General features: G+C 40.6%; 1 protein-coding gene across 1 annotated transcript in view; it reads right to left on the bottom strand.

Moving 5' to 3' along the window:
- Positions 1-26,412, bottom strand: part of DOCK4 (dedicator of cytokinesis 4) — a 353,512-nt gene that overhangs the window by 158,606 nt on the left and 168,494 nt on the right. The window contains exons 18-21 of the mRNA XM_007945030.1: positions 12,924-13,080; positions 8,614-8,711; positions 8,418-8,501; positions 8,149-8,249 (exon numbers count right to left, since the gene is read on the bottom strand). Of these exons, the coding sequence (XP_007943221.1) occupies positions 8,149-8,249; positions 8,418-8,501; positions 8,614-8,711; positions 12,924-13,080 (440 nt within the window). The remainder of the gene's footprint in view (positions 1-8,148; positions 8,250-8,417; positions 8,502-8,613; positions 8,712-12,923; positions 13,081-26,412) is intronic.

Below are 26,412 nucleotides of genomic sequence, written 5' to 3'. Positions count from 1 at the left end.
TTCTCAATGGAGAGAGACTGAAACCATTCCTCTTGCAAACAGGAACCAGACAAGGATGCCCGCTATCACCACTTCTATTCAACATTGTACTGGAAATGTTAGCTAGGGTCTAAGGCAAGAAATGGAAATCAAAGGCATCCAAATTGGTAAGGAAGAAATCAAACTATCCCTTTGCTGATGATAAGATCCTATAACTAGAAAACCCAAGAGACTCAGTCAAAAATCTACTGGAACTAATTGAGAGATTTAGCATCCTGGCTGGATATAAGATCAACATCCAAAAATCAGTTGGATTCCTCTACACCAAAGAGATTGCTGAAAAAGATATAAGGAAATCAATACCATTTATAGTAGCTAAGAAAAAATGAAAATACTTGGGAATAAATCTTACCAGGGACACAAAAGACCTCTACAAAGAAAACTAGAAAAGACTGCTTCAAGAAACCCTAAGAAACCTACATAAATGGAAGAATATATGATGCTTGTGGATAGGAAGACTGAACATTGTGAAAATGTCAATTCTACCCAAAGCAATCTATACATTCAATGCAATCCCAATCCAGGTCCCATCAGCATTCTTTAAGGATATGGAAAAAGCAATCACTAACTTTATATGGAAAGGAAAGAGACCTCGGATAAGCAAACACTATTGAAGAAGAAGAACAAAGTAGGAGGTCTCACACTGCCAAATCTCAAAACCTACTATACAGCCACAGTAGTCAAAACTGCCTGGTATTGGTACAATGACAGACACATAGACCAATGGAATACAATTGAGAACCCAGAAATAGACCCATTGACCTAAGGTCGACTGATTTTTGACAAAGGGCCAAAATCCATTAAATGGGGATGAGAATGTTTGCTTAACAAATGGTGCTGGCAAAACTGGAGATCCATGTGCAGAAAAATGAAACAAGATCTGTACCTCACACCACACACAAAAATGAACTCCAGACTTAAATGTGAAACCTCAAAGTATAAAGTTCCTCAAGGAAAAACCAGGGGCAAATTTAGGGGTCCTAATATATGGCATAAATAGACTATCAAGCATAACCCAAAATGCACAAGCAGCAGAAGAGAAACTAGATGAATGGGACCTTCTAAAAATTAAATTTTCATATGATTCCAAAGACTTCTCCAAAAGAGTCAAAAGAGAACCTACAGATTGGGAAAAAAATATTTGGCAATGACTTATCTGACAAGGGACTTATCTCTCTAATTCATAGAAAACTCTAACACCTCTATAACAAAAAGACCAATAATCCAATTAAAAAATGGGCAGAAGACATGAATAGATACTTCACCAAGGAGGATATTTAGGCGGCCAAAAAACATGAAGAAATGCTCACGATCATTAGCCATTAGAGAGATGCAAATCAACAATGAGATACCATCTTGCTCCAGCACTAGTAGCAAAGTTCAACAAGACACAAAATAACAAATGTTGGGGAGGATGTGGAGAGATTGGGACTCTCATACATTGCTGGTGGGATTGTGAAATGGTACAACCACTGTGGAAAGCAGTATGGCGATTCCTTAAAAAGTTGGAATTAGAAATATTAGTTGACCCAGCCATTCCATTACTAGGTATATATCCTAAAGAAGTGAGACCCATGACAGGAACAGACATATGCACACCCATGTTCATCGCAGCACTATTTACAATAGCCAAAAGATGGATACAACCTAGGTGTCCATCAAGTGAGGAATGGATAACCAAACTATGGTACATTCACAATGGAATACTATCCAACGCTAAAGAATAATGTAGAATCTGCAAAAGAACACATAACATAGATGAACATGGAGGACATTATGCTGAGTGAAATAAGTTAATACAAATATTGACTTATATATTGTATTAGTCCATTATTGTAAAAGTCAAGGAAAGGTTTATCTATGGAAGGAAATTTTCTTTGTTGGTTACCAGGAGTGAGAGGGCAGGGTAGGGAACACTGTTAGATAGGTAGAGATAAGTCTTGATTTGGATGAAGAGAAGGGCAATGTACCAAATGTGAGTGATAATTATGCTGGCATTCAGGAAGAGGAAGACATAGAGAGGTACATGGGAGGTACAGACAACAAAGAGGAACCCTTTTGCACTTACAGTACTGAGCTTTCAGTGAAGGCAAACATGAGTGTATGGGTGGATAGATGGTTGGACAGGCTGAACTATTAGGTATGTCTATGCAGTGGGGAGTGTACCCAAGACCATGTACACAGTTGGCGGACAATGGTTCTACAAGTGTATATGTATGTTCTGTAAGAATTCCCATTTGCATATTAGACAAGGGACAAGGTTGTAGTCACTTCTTGGCCACAGCCAGCTACCCAGAGGGACCAAGTAGTTGAACCTGTGGGCTTGGGACCATAATCACAGGGGACATCAAGCTCAATTGGCATAACATACTGTACAAAACATTATTCCACCTCCTACTTTGGCGAGTAGTGACTGGGATCTTAAAAGCTTGCAAGCACCCATCTAGATGCAATGATGGTTCTTTACTCATCCAGAGCAAAGAAGAATGAAGAAAACCAAATATTTATGGAAACAATTAATTCTAGCAACTGGAACACCATGCAATCCTCAGCCTATATGACTATGAGACCAGAAGAACTAGATGGTGCCCACCTACCAATGTCAGCCACTCGGAGGGGGATCTATGTAGGAGATCCTGGATAGAGAGGGAGAAGTAGGTGGAACAAAGCTCAAAATCATTTGGAAAAAAAAAAAGGGTGGGGACCAGGTTTGCTTTTGTGATAGAGCCTGGTCGAACCACTGAGACTATGGCCCCTAGCTGTCCTTCATGATTGAATTGAACCCATACCTGTGACTTTCAGCCAAACAATAAGCAGGCATATGAGTTGAACATTTACCCGAAGTAGTTACCCTCTTTGAAGAGAACAATCATGGGAGAAAGAAGGGCTGTTTACGACAAGGAGACAGCTCAGGGGACAGGAGTGTATGGAGGGATGGACACAGAGAAGAGGTAAATTATGGGGAGGCAGCAGGAGGGGAGCTGTTGCATTGGGGTAAATTGTAGTCAATGTCATGAGATAAAGTGTATGTGAACTCTGTCTGGAAAATGGATTTGCTCTGTAAATTTTCACCCAAATCACACACAAAAGATGTCTTTCCCCCATCGGTCCCCATGTTTTAAAAATGCTGCCAGTATCTTGAAGTTCACATCTATCAAACTGTTACATAATAATTTTGCTAAGTCTGCATTACAACCTCACTGTCCTCTTTCATACTTAAAAGAGAAACAACACTCCCTCCCACTGAGATTCACCTTGAGCATTGATCCTGCTGTTTCTGGTAATGCTTCCAAATGGAGGAACAGAAATATCAGAGACAAGGACTCTGGCCAAGGAAGTGTCTGGACATGTGAATGCCACAGCCAGTCTTGGATAACAACTAAGTGGGGCTCTCTTCCCCAATGACCTTGTAAATAGCTGGATGAGCTATCACTCAGTTGGAAGCAAAAAGGGGTGTGGGAAGAGATGAAGGCAACATCACCCCAATCCAACTCATACATCCACAAATTTATTCAAGTGAATTCTCTGACCTGTGGGAAGAACATGTCTTACTATCCAAGTATACCTTAGTAGGACATTTTCCAGAAAAATCAAGATAAAAAAAAATTTTTTTCTCAAGGAACAAAAACAATTAGGAACAAAGCAAAATCTAACTCTCCAGATTGCAGTCTTTCTGCCTCTAACCTTGGTCAGTCCTTGGTTTCTAGGAACCTATATTCACACAGCAATTTTTTAAAATGCTCCTCTTTTCTCTCAGTCGGGAAAGAATCCATGGGCGTGCCAGTAGGTAGATGCTGCTGGGAGCGCTATTTTAAAGCTAATGTGTCAGTGAGTTTCTGACCACCTACAGCCGGAGAAGATTCCACAGGACTTATCGGCCTCCTTAGGACTGATTATCTTGCTTTCCTGGCCAACCTGAAGTGTTAGAAATTATACTCTTGTCCTCCAGCATCTAAGGACAATTCCAGCCAGAAGCAGTTTACTGTTGAGTCAATTCTGACTCATAGTGACCCAGTATGACAGAGTAGAACAGCTCCAGAGGGTTTTCCAGGCTGTAATATTTACAAAAAACCATGCACTATCTCCTTGTTCCATTCCAATGACTGTCTCTTGATGTACATGCAGGTTTCCTAGGAACACAATTAAGTGCTCTGAAATTTGCGTTCTTTGCAATGTCCTTCATAATTTGTTATGATCCCCATAGTCAAATGCCTTTGTGTAGTCAATAAAATACAGGTAAACATCTATCTGATATTGTTTGCTTTTAGTCAAGATCCATCTGACATCAGCAATAATATCTTCATTTTACATATTCTTCTGAATCTGGCTTGGATTTCTGGCAGTACTACTACAAACATTTTTGAATTATTTTCAGCAAAATTTTACTTGAATGTTGTGGTGGTTAAATTTGTATGTCAACTTGGCTGGGCCTGGTTGAGTGGCTGGGCAGCTGGTGGTAGTTATTCCCTGTGATGAGACTGGCCATCAACTCCATGTTGGGATCTACCACAATCAGCTGAGTAGCTGCCTTTGGGATGTAATCTGCTTCCTGTATAGAAGGAGAAGCCTGGGGGATAGTTTCTAGCTTATGGCATGCTTGGACTCTGCATGTAGCATGTTGTTGTTCAGCAGCCTGCCATGCTTTGCCAACCTTGGACTTACAATGGACTTAAATTAATGGCCTGTCGTGTGGTTTGGTAACATCAGGACTGTGCCTTTTTACTTGTCAACCTTAGATTTGTCAGCCTCAGCAGCTAGCAGCTGTCTAAGTGAAGAAAGCCTCTAGCTCCAGTGGGCCAGGAGCTGGAGGCAGAGCTGGACCCCAAGGTTGAGGGGCTTTCACCCAGCCCCTAGAGCCTGGCACTTTGAACTTGGACTTAAAGCCTCCAAACTGTAAGAGAATAAACTCCTGTTTGTTAAGGCCATCCCATTTGTGATATATTCCTGTCAGAGTGGCACTAGGTAACCAGAACACATGTAATATTAATGACATTGTTCAATAATTTCCACATTCTGTTGGATCATCTTTCTTTGGAATTGGTACAAACATGGATCTCTTCCGGGTAGCTGTTTCCAAATTTCTTGGCATAAACAAGTAAGTAAATGCTTCCAGCATTGCATCCATTTGTTGAAACATCTCAATGGGTATTCTGTCAATTCCTGGAGGCTTATTTTTCACCAATGCCTTCAGTGCAGCTTGGACTACTTCTTTCATTATCATCAGTTATTGATCATATACTACCTCCCGAAATGGCTGAATATCTATCCATTTCTTTTTCACACAGGGAGTCTGTGTTTTCCTTCCATCATCTTTTGATGCTTCCAGTATCATTCAGTATTTTGCCCATAGAATCTTTCAATATTACAACTCAAGGCTTGAATTTTCTCTTCAGTTCTTTCAGTTTGAGAAATGGCAAGTGTATTCTTCCCTCTTGTTTTTCTAACTACAGGTCTTTGTACATTTCATTATAGTACTTTACTTTGTCTTCTTGAGCATGGTTTAGAAACAGGCAGATGCATTAGGTTCGTATCCTTTCATCGTACTTATTCAATCTGAGAGGTTGGACTATATGAAGAAGAATGTGGCATCAGGATTAGAAGAAGACTCATTAACAACCTGTGATATGCACTTGCTTGCTTAAAGTGAAGAAGACTTCAAGCACTTACTGATGAAGATCAAAGACTGCAGCCTGCAGTATGTATTACATCTCAACATAAAACAAAAACCCTCACAAATGGACCAATAAGCAATATTACAATAAATGGAAAAAAGATTGATTTGTCAAGGATTTCATTTTACTTGGATCCACAATTAATGTCCATGGAAGGAGCAGTCAAGAAATCAAATGATGCATTGTACTGTACAAATCTGCTGAAAAAGACCTCTTGAAAGTATTAAAGAGCAAAGATATCACTTTGAAGACTAAGGCGCACCTGACTCAAACCAGTATCTTTTCAATAGTCTTACATGCATGTGAAGGCTGCACAATGAATGAGAAAGACCACAAGAAGAATTGATGCATTTGAACTGTGATGTTGGTGAGGAATATTGAATATACTATTGCTTACAAGAGGAGCTCTGGTGGTGTAGTGCCTAAGGCATTTGACTGCTCATCAGAAGGCTGGCAGTTCAAACCCACCAGCCACTCCTTGGAAGAAAGGTTGGGCAATCTACTTCCATAGTGATACCACCTTGGAAACCCAAGCAGGGGTTACTATGTGTTTTGGTTGCATTGCTTACAAGAAGAATGAACAAATCTGTCTTATAGGAAGTACAGGTGGAATGTCTTTAGAAGTGAGAATGGCCAGACTTCGTGTCTTATATGTTGGTCATGTTGAGAAGGATATCATGTGTGGTAAAGTAGAGTGTCAGTGAAAAAAGGGGAGGATCCTCATCAAAATGGATTGATACAGCTGCTGCAACAATGGGCTCAAGCATAGCAAGGACTGTGAGGATGGTGCAGTGTTTCATTCTGTTGTACACAGGGTTGCTATGAGTAGAAAGCTACTTTAAGGCACCTAACAACAACACACAATCTTTGCAAGCACAGATTAACAACTCTTCTCTCCCATGGAGCCAATGATATGTTCAAATATCTTTTCTTTACCATAGTTTCTTTAGCAGCCAAGCACTTTAACCACTGTCTCACCAGGGCACGTGACCCATTCATAAACCAAAACCCACTGCCATTGAGTTGATTCTGACTTACAGTCGCCCTACAGGACAGAGCAGAACTGCCCCATGGGGTTTCCAAGGTTGTGATTTTTATGGGAATAGACTGACTCATATTTCTCCCATGAGACCCACATACTGGGGTCCAAATTATTAGGCTGAGTGGCAGAACTGTGCTAACATTTCTAAGTGTCTCCTGCTGTTACAGTTTACTTTTGGTATAAAATCATGTTGATGGAGGGGCAAATCTTACACAAAAAGCTCCATTCACTTAAATGTTGGAGGCGTAAATCTTAACATGAATGAATGATCAGCAATACCTAAGTACACAGGATCAAATGCTTCTATGACAAACTACCATGAAGGAAAATGTATCTCACATCGAAGAAGGGAGGTGGTGGTGGCAAAAACCTGGTTCCAGGCTCTTTTAACTAACCTCTGGGAATAAAGAATTGTGTATGTACATGCCCACAGGTGCTTAAGGCAAAAGTTAAAAGTGTAGGCAGGATAGCAATGGGAGTGCTGGAATGACAGGCAGAATATCAGGGTACATTTCAAGGCTGTATTGAAGCAGGGCCCAAAGACAGGAAAGACATTATGCATAAGACAGAAAAAGAGAGGCTGTTGCCTTCTGACAATTATTAACGAGTCTTCCTGCACATCATTATTCATTCATTCACTTTTAGCCTCATCAGCATAATCTGCCCTTGGGGGAAGAGAGGAGAAGTTAAAAGAGGATCTATTAACCAAAAGGCTGGTAGTTCAAACCCATTCAGAGGTACGTTGGAAGACAGGCCAGTTGATATGTTTTCTAAAAGTGACAGCCTTGAAAATCTATGGAGCAATTCTACTCTGCACACATGGGGTCGCCGAGTCAGAACTGACTCCATGGTAACTAACGACAACAACAACTCCCGGAGGATAGAGTCTGACTGAACTGCTTGTGGTCAGGGACCAGGTCTTCTATTATTAGTGGCTGGCATGCAGTAGGTATTCAGTAAATATTCTGCTGAATGAGTGAATGAATTGAAAATGGTATGGAGGCAAAGGCTGTTTCCTCTTTGTATTTTTCTTTACAATAATCTTCATGGAGGATGATGATTAAACGGGCCAAAGTGAACTAACCAGGTATTTTAGACTACAGACTAGCAGGTGAAATAGTGACAAGAAGAAAACACTTCGTATTTTAGGTCTCTGGAATAGAATTCAGGGTGTTTTTTTTTTTTTCTTTTTCTTTTGTTCTTCTCTTAATCAAAATAAGTTCTAGCCATTAAAAAAGAGTGGTTGAGGGGGAAGATACCATCTCAAGAGACACTTCAGTTGTTGGGCTTCATTTCTTCCCACACTCCCTTTAAAACTGTCTTATATAACTGGGTCTGCTCAGAAGAGCTCAAAAGGAGCTGCTCGTGAGCCAATTACCAGATAAAGGGCCTTACCTGTATGCAAGGGCCCCAGCAAAATGACTCTCAATGTAAGTGTCCATTACAGGCTTAAAATGATGAAATTTGCTATCCTGGAGCAAATTTATTATGTGAACCTGAAAAAGAAAATTGAGTTTTATAAAACTGATGCAAACCAAGATTTTCTTTTTGTTATTTTTAAATGAACAATGATGCTACTCAGTGCCTATTTCTGAAACATTCTTACGAATTCATGATCAAGAAAGAAAATCGTTAAAATGTCATTAAAGGAAATTTAAACTTACCAAAGAATCAAACACTTTAGACCCATATTTTTGGGAATTTTCATCTAAAATGCCAAATAAGGTATCCAATGTATCTTGTAGGAACTGTTACAATAAAGAAGAAGTAAATGAATAAATACAGTATTATCTGCCTTTCCCCTCCAAATGTTCTTTCCTCTACAAATTTCCAAGGAGGGTGTTATGAAGTAGCACATACCTTTACTATCTCTGAGCCATCAATTTCCTTTAATTTAGAGAGACAGCCTGTGATCTTTTCTGGGTGGGCTCTCCATTTCAAAAGATCAAGCATATCACCTGTGTAAACAGAAAAGGAACATGAGTTTCTTTCCTAGAAAACAATCCCTTGCATAAAGTGTTCTGCTGGTAAAAGATGAACCACCAAACATGTTGCCCACCCTGCTTGCCACTCCAGTTGCAGGCACCTGCAGAATATGAACAGCTCCCTAGGATGGCATTTATTACAGTGTTTTGTAATTACTTCCTCCCTCCTTATGATGTTGATTTACTCCTACTCATCCTTTGGAGCCCCATAATGGTGCAAACTATTAACCCACTCAGGTGCTAATTAAAAGACCGGTGGTACAAGCCCACTCAGAGGCTCCTTGGAAGAAGAGCCTGACAATTTATTTCCGAATAATCAGCCAGTGAAAACCTTATGGATCACATATTCTGACACACATGTCAGAATCACCTTAAGTTGAAACTGCCTTGATGGTAACTGGTTTTGGTTGTTCATCCTTCAGTTCTCAGGTTAGAGGCTGCTCCTTCAGGAAGCCTTTCCTGAAATGCATATACTGAGTTATGCCACTCCTCTGAAGGAAGATTGGGCAATCTACTTCCATAGTGATACTGCATCGGAAACCCAAGGAAGGGTTGCTATAAGTCGGGTCCGACTCAATGGCAAACAACAACAAAAATAACAACATGATACTTGGTGGCACAATGGTTAAGTGCTCAGCTGCTAACCAAAAGTTTGTCAGTGAGAACCTATCTAGTGGCTCCACAGATGTGATGTGCTTCTGCAAAGATGGCAGACAAGAAAACCCAATGGAGCAGTTCTTCTCTCTTACATGGGGCTGCCATGTGTCAGAACCAACTTGAGGGCACCTAAAAACAACAACAACAACAACAATATACTCCCACAACATAGTAGCACTTATCTCACCATCACCGTTGTTTATCTGTGTCCCTGACTGGCCTGTAAGCTCCAAGAGGAAAAAACCATTTTGAACTTGACCTTTGAGTATCCCTAGCACCAGGAATATAGCAGGCATACAGCAGGCAGTTGATAAGTATTTACTCAAGAATTTTCTGCCTCCTCTCAGGAGAATGGGAGGCTCTCGAAGGCTGTGATTCTGCATCATTCATATTTATATCCCTAGAACACAGTACCCATAGCAACCAATGCCACCCACCAATGAAGGTCTTGGTAGTTTGGTTTGTGTGTCAGCTTGGCTGGGCCTGGTTGAGTGGCTGGGCAGCTGGATGGAGTATTCCCCATGAGGAGACTGGTAATCACCTCCATGGTGGAATCTACTGGGAGCAGCTGAGTAGCTGCCTTTGGGAATGTGCTCTGCTTCCTGTATATAAAAAACAGCTTCGGGAATAGTCTCTAGCCTATGGCATGCTTGGACCCTGCATGTAGCCCTGTCATTGCTTAGCAGCCTGCTTTGCTCTGCTGACCTTGGGACTTACAATGGACTTAAGTTATTGGCCTGCCATGTGGTTTGGGAACATCAGGACTGTGCCTTTTTACTTGTCAACCTTGGGGCTTCTCAGCCTCAGCAGCCAGCAGCTGTCTGAGTAAAGAAACGCCTTTAGCTCCAGTGGTCTGGGAGCAGGAGGCGGAGCTGGACCCCAAGGTTGAGGGCCTTTCATCCAGTTCCTAGAGTCTGGCACTTTGAACTTGGACTTAAAGCCTCCAAATTTGAAGAGAATAAACTCCTGTTTGTTAAGACCATCCCATTTGTGGTATACTCCTGTCAGAGCAGCACTAGGGAACCAGAACAGTCTTCTTCACCATCTGACCCAAACCATATAGGAGAAGAAAGTCCTAACACAAAGATGACCAGTTCTGCGAATGGCCAGAATCATCTGGCGAAAATAAAAATGCCAATTCTTGGACTCCAAGGGCTGGTTTTCCATCACAGATTCTAGGTAAGCTCAGGACTTAGCTCTCCAAGTTCCTCCCCCTCCTAAACAGACAATGCATGGGTCCTGAGTCTTGGAAGGGCCTCTGAGAACCTCTTCATCTGTTGAGGGTACATATTCACCCTCATCGCTCCTTAAAAGAAGTTGGGAAGGCTCCTGATGACATTGCCTATGCTTAATGTCTCCAAAGGGAGCAGGGATCCAGGGGCAGCTGGAGGTCACAGAAGGCAGCACGAGCTGACATATGCATGCGAGAGAGGCACTGAAGGTGGGACCTAGCAGGGAGGCTCTTCCCAGGACTCAGTGGGGTTGAGTGACTGGAAGGTGCAGAGGAACACCATGAAAGATTTCCCAGAACTGAGAGTGAAAAATTCACCCTAAAATAGTTGTATCAAGAGAAACCCAAATGGGACTTGCCGAGAGGCAGAGAGATCACTGGTGGGGTGGGAGGAAAAAAGAAATCAAGGAAGTAGTTATGGTGAAAAAGAAAATACGATGTAGTGAATAGAAAGAAGAAAAAGCATAAGAATCTCAAGAGGAAAAAGAAGCAACCCCTACCACAGCCAGAATCAAGAGAAAATGCCATGAAGGACTTCATAGTAAGAAATGTAGTATGTAATAGGAATGTTTACCCGCAAGAAGAGGGATAAGGGCAGGAGGATGGTGATTTAGAATTAGATAAATGAAGGGAAACATAAAAAGGTCAAAAAAGAGACTTTTGAGGTTATCATAAAAAACAAAAAGAAAAAAAAACAGAAAAAAAATGTTTAATATTCATATTTAAGACATCCTGGGATGTGATTGAAACCTTTATTTAGAATAGTGGATATGTCCAAAGAAAGAGAGGTGGTAGAGGCGGAAGGAACTCTACTATTCTTTTGGTCTCTTTGCTCCCTCCCTGCATGGAGCTTTAGGGTGCCTCCCTTCCTTGGCATTTTCTCTGGTGTAATTTCCCAATGTACTTTCCCTGTCATTCACCCTGCACTTCCCACACTTTTTGATAGTAGATCACCAGGTCTTTCTTCCAAGATGCCTCTGGGTACACTCGACCTTTTGGTTAGGAGCTAAGCAAATTAACTGTTTGAACCACCCAGGGTCTCCAAAAAAATTAATACAACCTGAAAATAGTCTACTTGAAGCATGCAGTTAATTATGCTCTGTAACAGATCTACTGCTAAACAGTATAGGATGGATAAAATTCTATGCTAATGGAGTCAATAAAAGGTTGACTTTATTCACTTTATAGCCCTCCTGGAGGCAGACTGGCCCCATATAAAACACATGAAGTCTGGCAAATACTTTATAATCATTTGCATTTATGTAAATGGAGAATTTATTTAAGCAAAATAATTAATTACTGATTACTGTTAAACTCAGATAAAATGTCCTATCTTGTTAACTTGGTAGTAGCTACTTGCCATCAAATTCACTAAAAATAAATTATGCAGTTGATTTTTAAAAGTAGTTCTCCAAAAAAACCTTTGAAAGAGGAGATATAAAAACTTATAAAAATATGAAAGAATACTTGTTTCCAACTCCTATGTAAATATTGTTGCATTGAATACTGAAATCAAGAGGTATTTTTAAAGTGATCAATATTATAATGCCGCATTTTGGTTCTTCTCTGGTGCATGTTCTAGGAGAAGAGCACTATACATGTTGTTCTGGGCCATGTAAAGAAGAACTAATACCAATTACAGCATTTAGGCACAAGAACATTTAATGAGCCACAACACCTTATTATGAAATGATTCTCCGCAGTAAAACAAATCTGACTTATTGATATGGCAACCAGGGTGCTAGCCAAAAGCCTTATATGGCAAACATGAAGAACACAAAAACATGTAATTTACTTCCTTCATTACAGACAACAATGTTTTCATAACAGCTTGCAAGAAGAGCTTGCTTTATTAATCATAACTTGCTAAACAATCACTGACATAAAAAGTAACGCTAGAACAGAAAAGCAATATCCATCTAATTAAACAAAAAACAGCCTTTATTCCAAAGCCTGCAATTAGCACTGTTTATGGAGCTATAAAACAAGAGATTGAGGTAGTGGTATTCTTTGTCTTTGTTTTTTAAGCAGCTGGGTTACAGTCGTTTATGTGAAGTGTTGTGTACATGGTTTCTAATACTGGCTAATACTGAAGTCCATTTTAAGTTAAACACACTCATCATATCTTTGGGCCACAATTATTTCTATTCTGTTGGAAACTGCAAATAGAAGAATCAATACTTTTTCTAGTGGGAAGTTCTTATGCATAATTTTGGTGTTCATTAAATATGTGTACCAAAGTTCACATGAGTACTTCAAGTACAAAGGTTTTCAAAGAAAACAGTGTTATACATTACCGTTTTGTGTGAGTTTCGTGGAACAGAGAAAAGATGTTATCCAAAAGGACTCCTTTGTGGCCTTCATGACTTGGTTATTATTCCCAAGGAGAATGCCCTTAGAAAAGGGAAGCCTGAGGTAGCGGGTAGTATCTTGAAGGTTTGTGTTTTCTTCACACTGTTAAAAATACCGAAAAAAAAAAAAAGGTGGGGAAGAGACTTCATAAAAATTATTAAGGATAATTTCCATTCCTAGTGTTTTACAAATAGAATTTGGCTTTTAAGTAAGATGCAAAAAAGAAAAAAAGTGTAAAAGGAATTAAGCATACATTTTGGAGTCAGACCAATTTAGGTTTGAACAGCAGCTCTGCTACCTCACATATGAGGTTAACCACTTAGGGTTTGCATTTCTCTAAAATTTTATCATGTGTCTTAAGAAACAGATGGCATAAAGTCCTAAACACAGTGGCTGATACACTGGAAATGCTCAAGAAATCCTGTTCACATTGACCATAGCATTAAAAAAAAAGTAATTTTTTCCAACATCCCACCTGATGCAGCTATTAAACCGTTCCTTATTTTGGAAACCAGCAATTAAAAGAAAACTGTATTTCAGAGTAATCGAATAGTCCTAGTGTGTGAGGAAATCTCTTTTTCACAGATGTATTTCAGCTAACAAAAGCAATGCTAGGTTTAGAAAATATAGTATCTGTGATAGTTGGAGCTGTGTGTCAATTTGGCTGGACCACAATTCTGTGTGGTTTAAGCAACTGTGATTTGAGTTGTTCCAATGATGTGATTAGATGTATATGTTTTGAGCAGCCAATCCACTGAAAGGCAGTTTCCCTAGGGGCGTGGCCTGCTTCCAGTATATTTATGGACATCCTGGGAAAAGAGACACTCTTCTGTGGATTGGGATTCTGCTGTGCTGCCTACAACTGTCTGCTACAATTGTGAGTGAGCAATCCACCGTTCAGCCTGGAAATCTTGGATTCGTCATTCGTTGGAGTCAACAGCCAGGATGCTGCTTGACAACCTTGAGCTCCTCAGCCCCTGCAGCTGCACGAGTCAGGAAAAGCCACTAGCTCTTGTATTTCACTACTAGGAACACCATGCACAAGGAGCCAATACCATAATTCCACAGGAGTCAGACTATTCTGATTACTGTTCCAACTCTGCTGTTCATTATGGTAACCACACCCACCCTGCCTCTACTACCACGGGCTCCAATCAGCCCCATGGTAAAGTGTCTTAGTTTTAGTAGGGCAGTTCCCACTGTCAAATCCGGTTTACATAAAATAGCAATCACAGCAGTCTTCAAGGATGTTGGAGCTCCCTTCACAAATTTATTCCTCATTGGTGAAAGGTGTGTCTTCTGGACTCCCCATTTCTGGCTCTAGGGGTCTAATCTGATAAATCCATTCTAACAGCTCAATTCCCCTAAGCCTCTGGATACCTTCTTCTACATTATACCAAGACAACGCCAATTAAATTACTAACCCAGAATGGTGTCTTAAGTTAAAGTGAGGGCATTGATTGCGAAAAAATGGGATCCTGAAACCTGGAATGGTGACATATTAGCAGCAGTCAGGATGATCAGGATATGGAGCCTGTAAATTCTGTTGAGTCCCTTCCATTTGAAGGGATTACTGTAAAACCATTATCCCCTCCACCTCAGTTTGATGGGATTAACCCAACTGCTCCTGCTGGGTCATTGCCTGAGGCAGAGATCATGGAAGCCATCAGTGGATGTTCTCAGGAACTGCCCCAACCACCCATTGTTGCTGCTAGACCTATAACTAAAGTTAAGTCCAAGCAAGCCCCAATTGTGGTATCTCAGTTTTTGTGTCAACATGGCTGGGCAGCTGGATGTAGTATTCCCCATGATGAGACTGGTAATCAACTCCATGGTGGAATCTACTGTGAGCAGCTGAGTAGCTGCCTTAGGGAATGTGGTCTGCATCCTGTATATAAGCAGAAGCTTTTGGGAATGGTCTCTAGCTTATGGCACGCTTGAACCCTCCATGTAGCTGTGTCATTGTTCCGCAGCCTGCCATGCTCTGCGGACCTTGGGACTTACAATGGACTTGAGTTAATGGCCTGCCATGTGATTTGGTAACATCGGGACAGTGCCTTTTTACTTGTTGACCTTGGGCTTGGCAGCCTCTGCAGCCCTCTAGCTTCAGTAGGCTGGGAGCTGGAGGCAGAGCTGAAGCCCAAGACTGAAGGGCTTTCACCCAGCCCCTAGAGCTTGTCACTTTGAACTTGGACTTAGGCCTCCAAATTGTAAGAATAAACTCCTGTTTGTTTAAGCCATCCCATTTGTGGTATACTCTTGTCAGAGCGGTACTAGGTAACCAGAACAGTATCATATCCCAAATATAATTATTTCTGTAGTCAAGAATTGTCTGTTAGTGCTAAAACCATCAGGAGAATTGTTGATGAGAAGTTGGACATTTGCATCATGCCAATACACCAATGCATAAAACAATTACTTCCTAGTGGCAAGAGGACAAATATCACTGCACATGGAGGGATCAGGTTGTCATGTCAATTCAGAACAAGGCAAGAAAGTACTGCCTTGCATTCCTATAGTACCTTGCATTCCAAGTACCTATATTCATTCCTAACAAAGATGTTGAACTTGAGTCCATTATACCTAGAGAGTCAACTGCCACATTGCAGAAAATACAAGGGGTAGAGCGACATGCTAAATAACACCATGAGGAAGCAACCCCTCAAACCCACAGGCTTTCTGCAGGATGCCTGACTTTGTTTCTTCTATTTAGTGCTGTGAATTAGAAGGTAATTTTAGATTAAACAGCACTTAAGAGAGAGAGAGCCAGATATAACGTGTAACCCTAGATTGGATTTTGGTTTAGACAAACCTGCTGAAAAGGATGTTTTGAGAAATTTGTATATAGACTAAGTTTTACATGGGATAACAATGTACTCAATGAAAAGATCATTAACTGAAAAAATGCAATGCAACTGCTGCCATAGAGTCAGCAACCCCTCCTTGGGTTTCCGAGGCGGTATCACTACGCAAGTAGATTGCTCAACCTCCCTTCCGAGGAGTGGATTGAAAAAAAAAGTAGGTTAAAAATCAAAATATACTATAAATATCATTTGGGTAAAAAAATTCATACATAAAAATATCTGAAAGGATATACACTAAGGGGTTGATAATTAACATCATGTGATTTTCATTTTTGACTACTTTTGTAATAGTTTTAAAATTTTTTTCTATTTTTTTGTTATATATTTAGAAAAAAATATTATATATTTTGTTATATACTTTTATAATATACATTTTTGAAAATATATTTTTGAAATGTTTTCACTTAGAACTAGATTATTTTTAGTATAAATTTTAAATCTCATATGAAAATAAGTCCTTCCAGGAATAGGTAAGGAGTTTAGACACAGAATCCTTTCGGTATTTTAAACTTGTGTGATTTACAAAATATTTTAAAACTATAATAATAAATCTTTAACAAAGATCCCTGTAACAAGTTTAGAGTCAGAATTAGAATGTTACGAGATGTTCTCACCAGTGCACCTGCCCAGTAAAAGAAGAACCAATGCAGACACAAAACACTGCCTGTATAATTCTCTTCTAATGTCACAACTCCAAATTTTTTATTATTGTGCGATATTTCATATAGACAGCACAGTGCATAAAACATATGTGCATGGTTTAAAGTGAACACTTTCAATGCTTTCTTCAGAAAAGATGCCCAGGCAAAACAATATTCTGAAATTCTGGATTGCTAATCCCCTCTCTCCCCTTCTAGCTTTGTTCTGCTATCAAGGCCATGGACACATAGTCATAGTAGGAATCCAGGAATCTCAAATTCACCCTATTCCCTTCCTAGATGACCTATGAGGTTAGGTGTCTGGTCTGACCCCTCATCCCTAGCACATCCCTACACTCAACCACCAGTTTCTATTGTGACTAGCGTCTCATGCCAAACCCATCCCAGACACACTGCCTGGCTATTTCTAGGCCTCCTCCCCAGGTGCTGGAACCTGCTCTAAAGTGCTCCATCTGTTTAGAGAAATGCTGCCCCTATTGCTACAACTTTTAGTCCCCTTGGCTCCCAACTAATTGCCTGGCTCTTGAACACCCCCAGCAACCTTTAGGAACTCCTGCATGGTATGGTCTTCCAGCTCAAGTGGTTGTCATGGGATTGACCACTTCCATGATCAAAGACGTGATGGCTGTGTTGTGACCTTAGGGGCACTGTGAATAGAAACACTTGGCTGCCTTCTCCAGGGCTAGTCATTGTGGCCAGATAAGTTACATAAATTTTCTTCACTTCTTCCCCAGCCTGGGTAGCCAAAGCCTCAGTTTCTGAATCTGTCTGAGACATGAGACCTTGAGAGTTTCTTATAGCTAAACTCTATCTACCTCACTTAAGCACATAATACAATAATTAATATAAACATTGCTTTCAACACAAATGCTAGTTCAAGACTTTCCCAAGATGCTGGTGTATATGGGGAGGGGGGCAGTGAAAATGAATGTATTCTCTCCATCAATTTAGTAAAGCAATGCATGTAATCACCCTTTAGTCTCCATTAACTCTTTGATATAATTACCAGGACCGCAAGACTTATTTTTGTCCATCAGGAATTAAAAGTGATATGATAAGTATAGGATTAGATTCAGAGGTTTTGGAGAATTTAAGTGGTCTCAAGAAATTGCACAGATACTCTCAGAACCTATCTTTAATTGTTCTTTGAGGTTTTCAGCAGGCATCCTTAACACATCATACAAACATTGGAAGTTTTTAAAGTAATGCAAGAAAATACTGCTTATACTATACATCAGGCACTGCTAAGCATTTTACATATATTTGTCTTGTCTTGTCTTCTAAACAAACCTACTAGGCAGGATATTGTGCCCTGGGGAGTCTGTCTGATTTGTCCAATGTCCCAATATTAGTGTTAGAGCCAGAATTTGAACCAAAGCTTGTGTTCACAACTGCTATGGGACACTGCTTCCCTTAACTGTTGTTTTAACAAGGCTTTGAATTTTATACAACAAATTGAATATTTGTTAATTAATAAATGGAAGAGTGAATGGTGGTTATGGCTAAGAAAACCAAGAAAAGTTCACTTTTCAAAAAAAAAAAAAAAGCAGGTTATATTTAAGGAAATACCATGGGAGAGGGCTTAGTCTTTGGAGCTGAAATAATTTCAACTATAATGAGTCCCTGAGTTTTACAATGGAACAGCTATACTATATTCTGGAACCACACAGGGAGTAAAAGGGATCAAGTGACCTGGTTGGGAGGACGGGCAGGTAGAAGCAGATGGAGTTTGGCCCGAGGACTTGGGAGCACAACCAATGAGCTAAAGATCAGGCATTCATTCATTTGATGATACAGAATTTGTAGAAGAGAAATGAGGTGCAAAAGTAGTGAAGAATAGAAATGGTGTACCAGGGCAGGTGTCAGCAAGAACTGAAGCCAAGAAGATTAGCCAGCTTCTTAAAAGGAAATGCACAGTTTAGTAGCAGAAGCTAGGAAGTGAGCAAAGTAGTCAGCAGTAAACCCTCAGGCATTTTCCAACCAGGGGGACGATGAGCTGCACTGTTAACGTGATTCTTAACTAGAAAATGGACTAGGAAAACAAACGGGACTGAGCAACCTCCCTCTAACACCAGGTGAAAATCTAAGAGTCTGAGAAGCTGCCGAAATGAGCAGACATGTGGTCTGGCACTGCCTCTGCTTTAACTGGAAATACCAAGTACAGTAGAGTTGGGGTTGGGTGTTCGAGTGCCTGTGTGTCTGCGCTATATAAGCTGAATACCACGGAACTACAAGATTTTTTCACTGTGTGCAGCTGATACATAGTTTTGTCACCACAGTAAAATCCAGTTATGCCCCTAAACTGGACAGAGTGGCTAGATAATGGTCACTTACAGTCTGGAGAACACTTGAAAACAAAGTTATGATTTTGGCAAAAATAAAGCTTTTTACTCCTTCATCAAACCCAGTGTGGGCATGGAACAAGGCAATATGGATATGTGAGTAAGAGACATGAGACACTGTCCTCCCCTTCAGAGAAATCCTTCTCTGGTGGCAAACACAGACACTGGCGATGTGTTACTAGGGTTATGGTAGATGCACGTACAAAATGCTTTGGGACACAGATGAGGGAATAATTCATCAAGCCATTCTTTCTAGGATAAAAAAAGGAACATGATGACTTTCTGAGGCTTTCTGAGGCTACTAGTGGCTTGTGGGAACAAAACCACGTCATTGCCATGCTGTTGTGGGGGCCTGAGTCAGCTCCGACAGTGACCCCCATGTGTCCCAGAATGAAAAGCTGCCTGGTCCTGCAGCATCTTCACAATCACTGGCATGCTTAGTTCCTGCGGCAGCCACTGTGGATTCTGAGTGCCTTCCAAATGAATGCCTCATCTTCCAGCACTATCTTGAACAAAATTCTGTTTAATCCATAGGGCTTCCACTGGCTAATTTTTGGAAGTAATTTCCAAGCCTTTCTTCCTAGTCTGTCTTAGTCTGGAAGCTCCACTAAAGCCTGTCCATCAAGGGTAACTCTACTGGTATTTGAAACACTGGTGGCATAGCTTCCAGCATCATTGCAACATGTAAGTTATCACAGTACAACAAAGTGACCAATGGGTAGAGGGTCACTGCTGTAAACAAACAAACAAAAAATCATTGCTACTGAGTTGATACCAACCCATAGCAACTCTACAAGACAGGTAGTATAGTCTCATAGGGCTTTCAAGGTTGTAACCTTTTTTTTTTTAATTTATTTTTTATTTTAAGAGTTTATTTTACATTCAATGTTACATGTACATTTAGTTTCACTCCCCATTGACCATGCCCAACCCTAACCCAGTCTCCTCCCCTCCCTGCCCAGTAACCCTCCCCCTGTGCCCCTCAGTTATGCACTCCTGTGTCTCCTGCATTTCCTCAGTGTGAATGTTGCCCCTCTGGTGCCCCGTTGTCTATTGCTCTAAGGGATGTATTACCAAAGAGATGTGGGTGCATCATCCTGGGTTGAGTGGTCTGCATGTACATCTTGTTAACTATTGGGCCAAGAGGCAGCCACTAGGAGTGACTTTTATTCCATGTGCAAAATATATTCCAGGGCCATAGTATTGGAGGTCTCATCAGATTTCATCTGACCTGTAATTCTGGTCATTATTGAGTTTTTGGATTTTGTTCCACGTTTTTCCTCCCACTCTATCCAGGATCTCCAGATATGATCTTTTCCTGAGTGGTTGGCATTGGTAGCTGGGCACCATCTAGTTCTTCTGGCCTCAAGGGTCATCATGTCCCAGGGCTAACTGATTCCAAATGCCTTTGTTTTTCTGCATTCTTCTTTACTTCTGACACTAGGAGATCTTTAGCTGCATCTTACATGGCTGCTTGAAAGCTTTTAAAACCCCAGTTGCTACTCACCAATGTAGGATGCAGAGCAAGGCTTTTATGTATTTTGTTGTGCCAATTGAGTCTGGTGTCCCCCAGTACTATGGTCCTGAGATAGTAGATCTATTGGATCTCTCTCCCCTAGTGTCTGGGTATCTGTGAGGGATTACTCTGTGTCTGTCTTCTATTGTTTCTGTAAGGATTGCTGGTATTTTGTATCACTGGTGTCAGTGCAAGATTAGCCTCAGCTGAATCTAACCAAGGTTGTAAATTTTAAAGAAGCAGACTGCCACATCTTTCTCCCACGCAGAGGCTGATGGGTTCAAACTTTCGACCTTTCAGTTAGCAGCTAAGCGCTTAACCACTGTGCAACCACGGTCCTGCTATTGCCGTAGTGAAGAATAACTCTCTGTGTTTGCTAGGTTTGATAGGTTGGGATCTGTACAGGTTATCTTAAAAACGACATGAAGTTAGTTTATTACAAATCAAAGACAAGAGATATGAGAACCACCTCTCTGCTTTATTAAACTTCAGATTGAAATGGAATCTGTCAAGAGAGATGTGCTCCCTAAGACTCTTAGAGAAGAATTAAAGCAACCTTTGCAGTAGCAGCAGTATCTCAATCTTCTTTGACCTCATATAGCTTGGCTCACAGTCTATTTCTTTCCACAGAATTAAAAACAGTTGGTATAGCAATGGATGGTACACTACATCCAGACTGCTTTTCTGCCACTGTCTTAGACATATAAAAAAAAGCTAAGTGCAATGGTCAGCCATAAACAGTGTTTCAAACACAGGATCCTTGCAATAATGCAAGATAGTGGATTTGAAAGATCCACACCTAATAATTAAGAAATAATCTGGCATCAACATTCATGATATATGAAACAAATTAAGAAATCAGTAATTTGCAGGCAGTGGAGAATGAAATTAAACATAACACAAGGAATTAGATAAATCTAGTGGGAGGTACATATGACCAATTAACCAAAACCAGATTTAAATAGCTGTGGTGGCAAAATACCTTCTTTTAGGGACCTTTTCAATATGACTAGTCATAAGTGTTATAGCTCATTAAGGTCATTATTAAACATTTATTAAGTTCCTACTACTTGCTAGTCCTTGAATTATGAAGAAGGTAGAGGAAACGAACAAAGTCCCTGTCTTTGGAAGAGTTACAGGTCCGACCTCTATGCTCATTTGTTAACTGATTGTAAAGCAGTGATAAAGACCACTGGATACCAGCTCTGCCAGAGAGAGAAGGCAGGCCTGAGAAAGGAGCTATCTGAGCTCTGTCTTAAGGAATAAATAGAGCTCTGGTGATATATAGTGCCTGAGGCATTTGACTGCTAACCGGAAGGTTGAGTTTTTTATTCAATCTCCCACTGCCATAATCATAACCTGGAAGTTTTCCTTGACTTCTCACACTCACCTAATCATATCTCACCAGTTGCATGCATGATTTGGCAGTTCTACCTCATTTCTAGTACTGTAAACTGGGGAATTTAAACCAGAGATGAGTATTAGGAAGTAAAGTCTTATAAAGTCTTCTAATTCACTCCATGGAAGGAAGATGGGGAAATTTACTTCTGTAAAGATGTACCACCTCATAAACCTAATGGGGGTCGCTATGAGTTGGAATCCACTCGATGGCAGTCAGTTTGGTTTTGGAAGCAGGCAAGGGAGGGAAAGGCATAGGAGGTGGAAGGAACAACGCATGCAAAGGTACTGGGGGGACTGAAGGGTACTTGTGAGACTGACTCTAGAGACGTGAAAATTCAATGCGATGTGGGGTCCTGGACTGGATCCTGGGACAGAAAAAGGACATCAGTAGAAAAACTTGAAATCCAAATAAATTCTGTTAACAGTACTGTGCAGGGTTAATTTCTTAGTTTGCATAAATGTGTTATGGTTATGTAAGATGTTAACATAAGGAGAAGTTGGGTGAAGGGTATATAGGAATTTTCTGTACTATTTTTGCAACTCATCTGTAAGTCTAAAATTATTTTAAAAAATAATCGTTTTTTTAAAAGTACATGTATAGTCAGACAACTACATGTAGTTTAGTATGGCTGGAGCATGGGAGTTTTCAATACAAAAAAAGCCTTGGGACTACCCCAGACCTCTTAAATAGGTAAAGGCCCAGGTGATCCTAATACTCATCCCTGGCTTAAATTCCCCAGATTAACGTACCAGAAAGGAGGTAGAATTGCCAAATAGTGCATGCAACTGGTGAGCTATGATTAGGTGAGTGTGAGAAGTCAAGGAAAACTTCCAGACTATGTTTATGGCAGTGGGGGATTGCATAAAAACTCAATTTCTGGCACGCTGAGTTTGAGGTGCCTATGAGAAAGCCAAATGAAAATATTCAGGAAGCAAGTAAGAGTTCTGAGCTAGAAATACCCATTGTGAAGTCATCAGCATACAGATGGGGTCATTTCACTCAGGGAAGCTGATGAGAGGGCTCTGAAGAGTGACATGAGATGACGACCAAGAATTAAATCCATGGTAGCACCAACATTTAAGATGTGAATAAAGAGAGAGACATCTTTAAGGAGAAGAAAGGAAGGAAACTCAGGAGAACAATGTTAGATGTGCCAAGGAATGCAGGATTATCAAGAAGAATAATCAACAATGTTACATGCTACAAGAAAGACAGGTAAAGAAAGATTTGTAAAGTGTCCAGTGGCTTTAGTCACAGAGTGGGCACTAGTGATCTTTCGAGAAGAACCTTCTCTTCAGTGGTAACGATGGAAACAGTGTGAAGAACAATTAACTGGGATGGAAGGAAGTAGAGATGATGAGTGAAGACTCTTCACGTAAGCAGGCTGTGATAGGGAGTGAAGAGGGAGGAACGTGACTATTTAAAAAGAAAAAGGGTTTTGAAGAAAATAAGCTTGGGCATGTTTATAATCTGAGAGAATACTGCCAGAAGAGAGGAAGTAGTCACAGATGCAGGAGGAAGAGAAGGGGTGTGGGGAGTCAGGAGGGAGGAAGATCCTGAGGGAAGCAGGTGCAAGAATTAGTCTTGGGGTGAAGGAGTAAGACATGTTCCATCCTTTGAGACAGGAAGGAGTGGAAGGATGCAGATAAGTTTGCAGGTGGCAGGGAGGATGCACAGGAAGTTAAGCAAGTTCCTATTTGATGGCTTGTGTTTTTTTTGTGTTAAGCAGACAGGAAGTGGAAGGGTAAGAAGAATGGTAAAGTCTTATAATTCACTCTTGTGGGGATTGAGAGGGAGCTGACTAAGGACAGATATTTGCCTGTAGTGCTGATGGTCCTGCACCTATACCCATCAGACTGGTACTCATCTGTAACAACCATGTAACTTCCTGTAGCAATGCCCAACTCTCCAGGTATGGGAGTAAGAGAGGACAATGTTGACAGCTTGATCTAGAGCTGTTTACATGTCTTCTCATACAGGCACAGCAGAACTAAGGATCAAAAGATAACTTGGATAGGGAAGGGAAGAAAATAAAGTCAGGAGGGTCCTATTGAAGAAGAAAATGACTTAAAAAGAGGTATAGTTAAGAGATTTGGAAGGCTGGAAGGTTACCAAAATTTCTTATGTGAAGTGGTTCTGGATGATTTCACCCATCCATCCATCCATCCATCCATCCATCCATCACATTCTCTATTAAGTAAGTATTTACTTATCACCCACATGTAAGATCCTGTAGCACAGGAATAATGCAAGGCCCAGGGAGTGGCTATAGTGAAACAGAACACTAATGAAGGTCTCTGGAGTTTAAATGTCCAAGATAACAAGAAAATAGGGCATTAGACATGTCAATCTTAAGGAGACTATGAACCAAGGCTAGGTTTACTGTGAGAAAATAGAGAGCCACTCAAAAAATGTGATCCAAAACCATACCAAACTCACTGCCACTGGGTCGGATCCGACTCATAGTGACCCCTCCTTGGGTTACCAAGGCAGTATCACTATGGAAGTAGGTTGCCCAATCTTCTTTCCACGGAGTGGCTGGTAGGTTTGAACCGCCAGCCTTCTGGTTACCAGTCAAGTGCCTTAGGCACAACTGCAGAAAAAAATATGTGCCACAGAGAGTCTATTAATCAATTTTGGGGCTGCAAAGTGAAATGAATTAATTTTCAACAAAACCTTGCATTCTAGGTTATTCCATTAAATTAATCCCACCACAACCAGGAAACAGGATTGTCTTCTTTTTGGCTTTCTTCTTGCCTGGTACTTCTCCTGCTCAGATGCAATGAAAGAATCACATTCTCTCGTCAGCCAAACCCCAGCCTTTCAGTTGAGCCTTGCTGGCCATAGCAGTGTTACACAATCAGCAACAATGAAATAACAAAACCCCAATTTCTCAAAGACAGACTATCATTATTATTGGGCTGGAGGGTGCTTTGGAATGTACTTCTAATGACTAAAAATTCTCCACTACAGTGAATCACAGTAGGGACTGAAGTGCCCAGCAGCTACTTAATTCCTGTCTTCATGGTTCATCCACCTTGGAGCATGAACCAAAACTTCATTCTTTTATATGACAGAATAATGTTCCATCAAAGCTTTCTCTATAAGAAAAGTTTTAGCCCTGCCAACACCCACCTCGGCAGGCCTCTGGTGAGGGAGAAGAATGGCCCCTTTGTTCTGGGAATTGATACAATCAACCTTAAACCTCACAGGAGAACCAAGCTCTGCTACCCGCCCTCCTGGAATTTGAAGCAACTGAGAATCTTGACATTATTTGCCCTCATTCAGAGGCATCAACATCAATGTGACTGCAAATCTAGCATCTGCCAAAAATCACCCTTGGAACCAGACATGAGAGTTCATAAGTGAAATGCTCTACAGAAGAGATTTAGTCTTCTCAAATTATTAAGAAGCTGTGAGCCCAGTTCTAATTATTTTGTCTTTCCACAGAGATGTCTTTACTGAGTTGAGATTTAATGTTACACAGAGGCAATATCACAAACATCTCTATGAGGTACCATTTTATGTCTTTTGGAAAAACATAGCTGAAGACATTGCCTGCCTTATTATCTCCTATAAGGGAGCTGAGACCTAAGGTGAGATAAATCAATCCATCATCCCATGTATCTAGCACACTTAGTTCTTCTGTTTGCTTTACTGGTTTTTCCACTTTAAAATAACTTTTCTTCACATTTTAAAATTGTTAAAAAAAAAAAAAAAAAAAGAGGTGCCATCAAGTAGATTCTGATGACAGTGACCTCATGTGTGTCAGAGGAAAACTATGCTCCAATGGGTTTTCAATGGCTGAGATTTCAGAAGTCACTCTATCAAAATCAGAAGTGACCCATCCCAATGTGCGACTGGGTGGACTCAAAACTCCAACCTTTCAATTAGCAGCTGAGAGCATTAACCTTTTGCATCATTCACAGACTCCATTTTAACACTCTAAGCACCTTCAAATCATCTTCAGAAGTAGAAAGAATCCAAGTTCCAAAAATGGAGGGGCTATGACTATTTTGCTTGCCACTGTATTGCCATTAATTAGAACTGGTCTGTAGTTTGTGGCCAATGAAGGTATTCAATGAGTAAATAGAGAATGAATGATAAAAGAATAAACACATGCAATAGAAATTACCATGCATATTGTGCATTGTCAATAATCTTATTAGCAATAATCCAAAGGTAAAGAAAGTTTTTACTGTTGTTTTCATCTCCTTCATTCATATCTCACGGCTTATCTACCATGTGCCCTGGTGGCACAAATTCTTAAACACTCAAGAGTTGAAAGGTCAGCAGTTCCACCCTACCCAGCGGCTCTGTGGAAGAAAGAGCTGGTTTCCATAAAAATTACAACCTAGAAAACCCCATGGGGCAGTTCTACTCTGTCATGTGGGAACATCAATGAGTCAAACATGACTTGACAGCTCCTAACAATACTACAACATGTACCACTAACCCTCTGGCGCAGTTACTGCTCTCGAGGAGCTCAGACATCTACTGGGGTAGCCAGAGGGATCATGGGAAAATCATGGACCATGTAATGAGTCGATGGTTTGAGATACATGCAGATAGCAAAGGAGCAGGGGGGAGAGCTAGGCCAGATGAGAATATAGGGAGGTGGGAAGGCTTGCTTCCCGAGCGAGGCTGTGGC

The sequence above is a fragment of the Orycteropus afer genome, unplaced genomic scaffold (genome assembly GCF_000298275.1).
Source record: "Orycteropus afer afer isolate SDZICR_OR568_19922 unplaced genomic scaffold, OryAfe1.0 scaffold00007, whole genome shotgun sequence".
NCBI lineage: Eukaryota > Metazoa > Chordata > Mammalia > Tubulidentata > Orycteropodidae > Orycteropus > Orycteropus afer.
The sequence above is the reverse complement of the archived record's forward strand: the minus strand, read 5'-3'. Positions and strand labels throughout refer to the sequence as shown.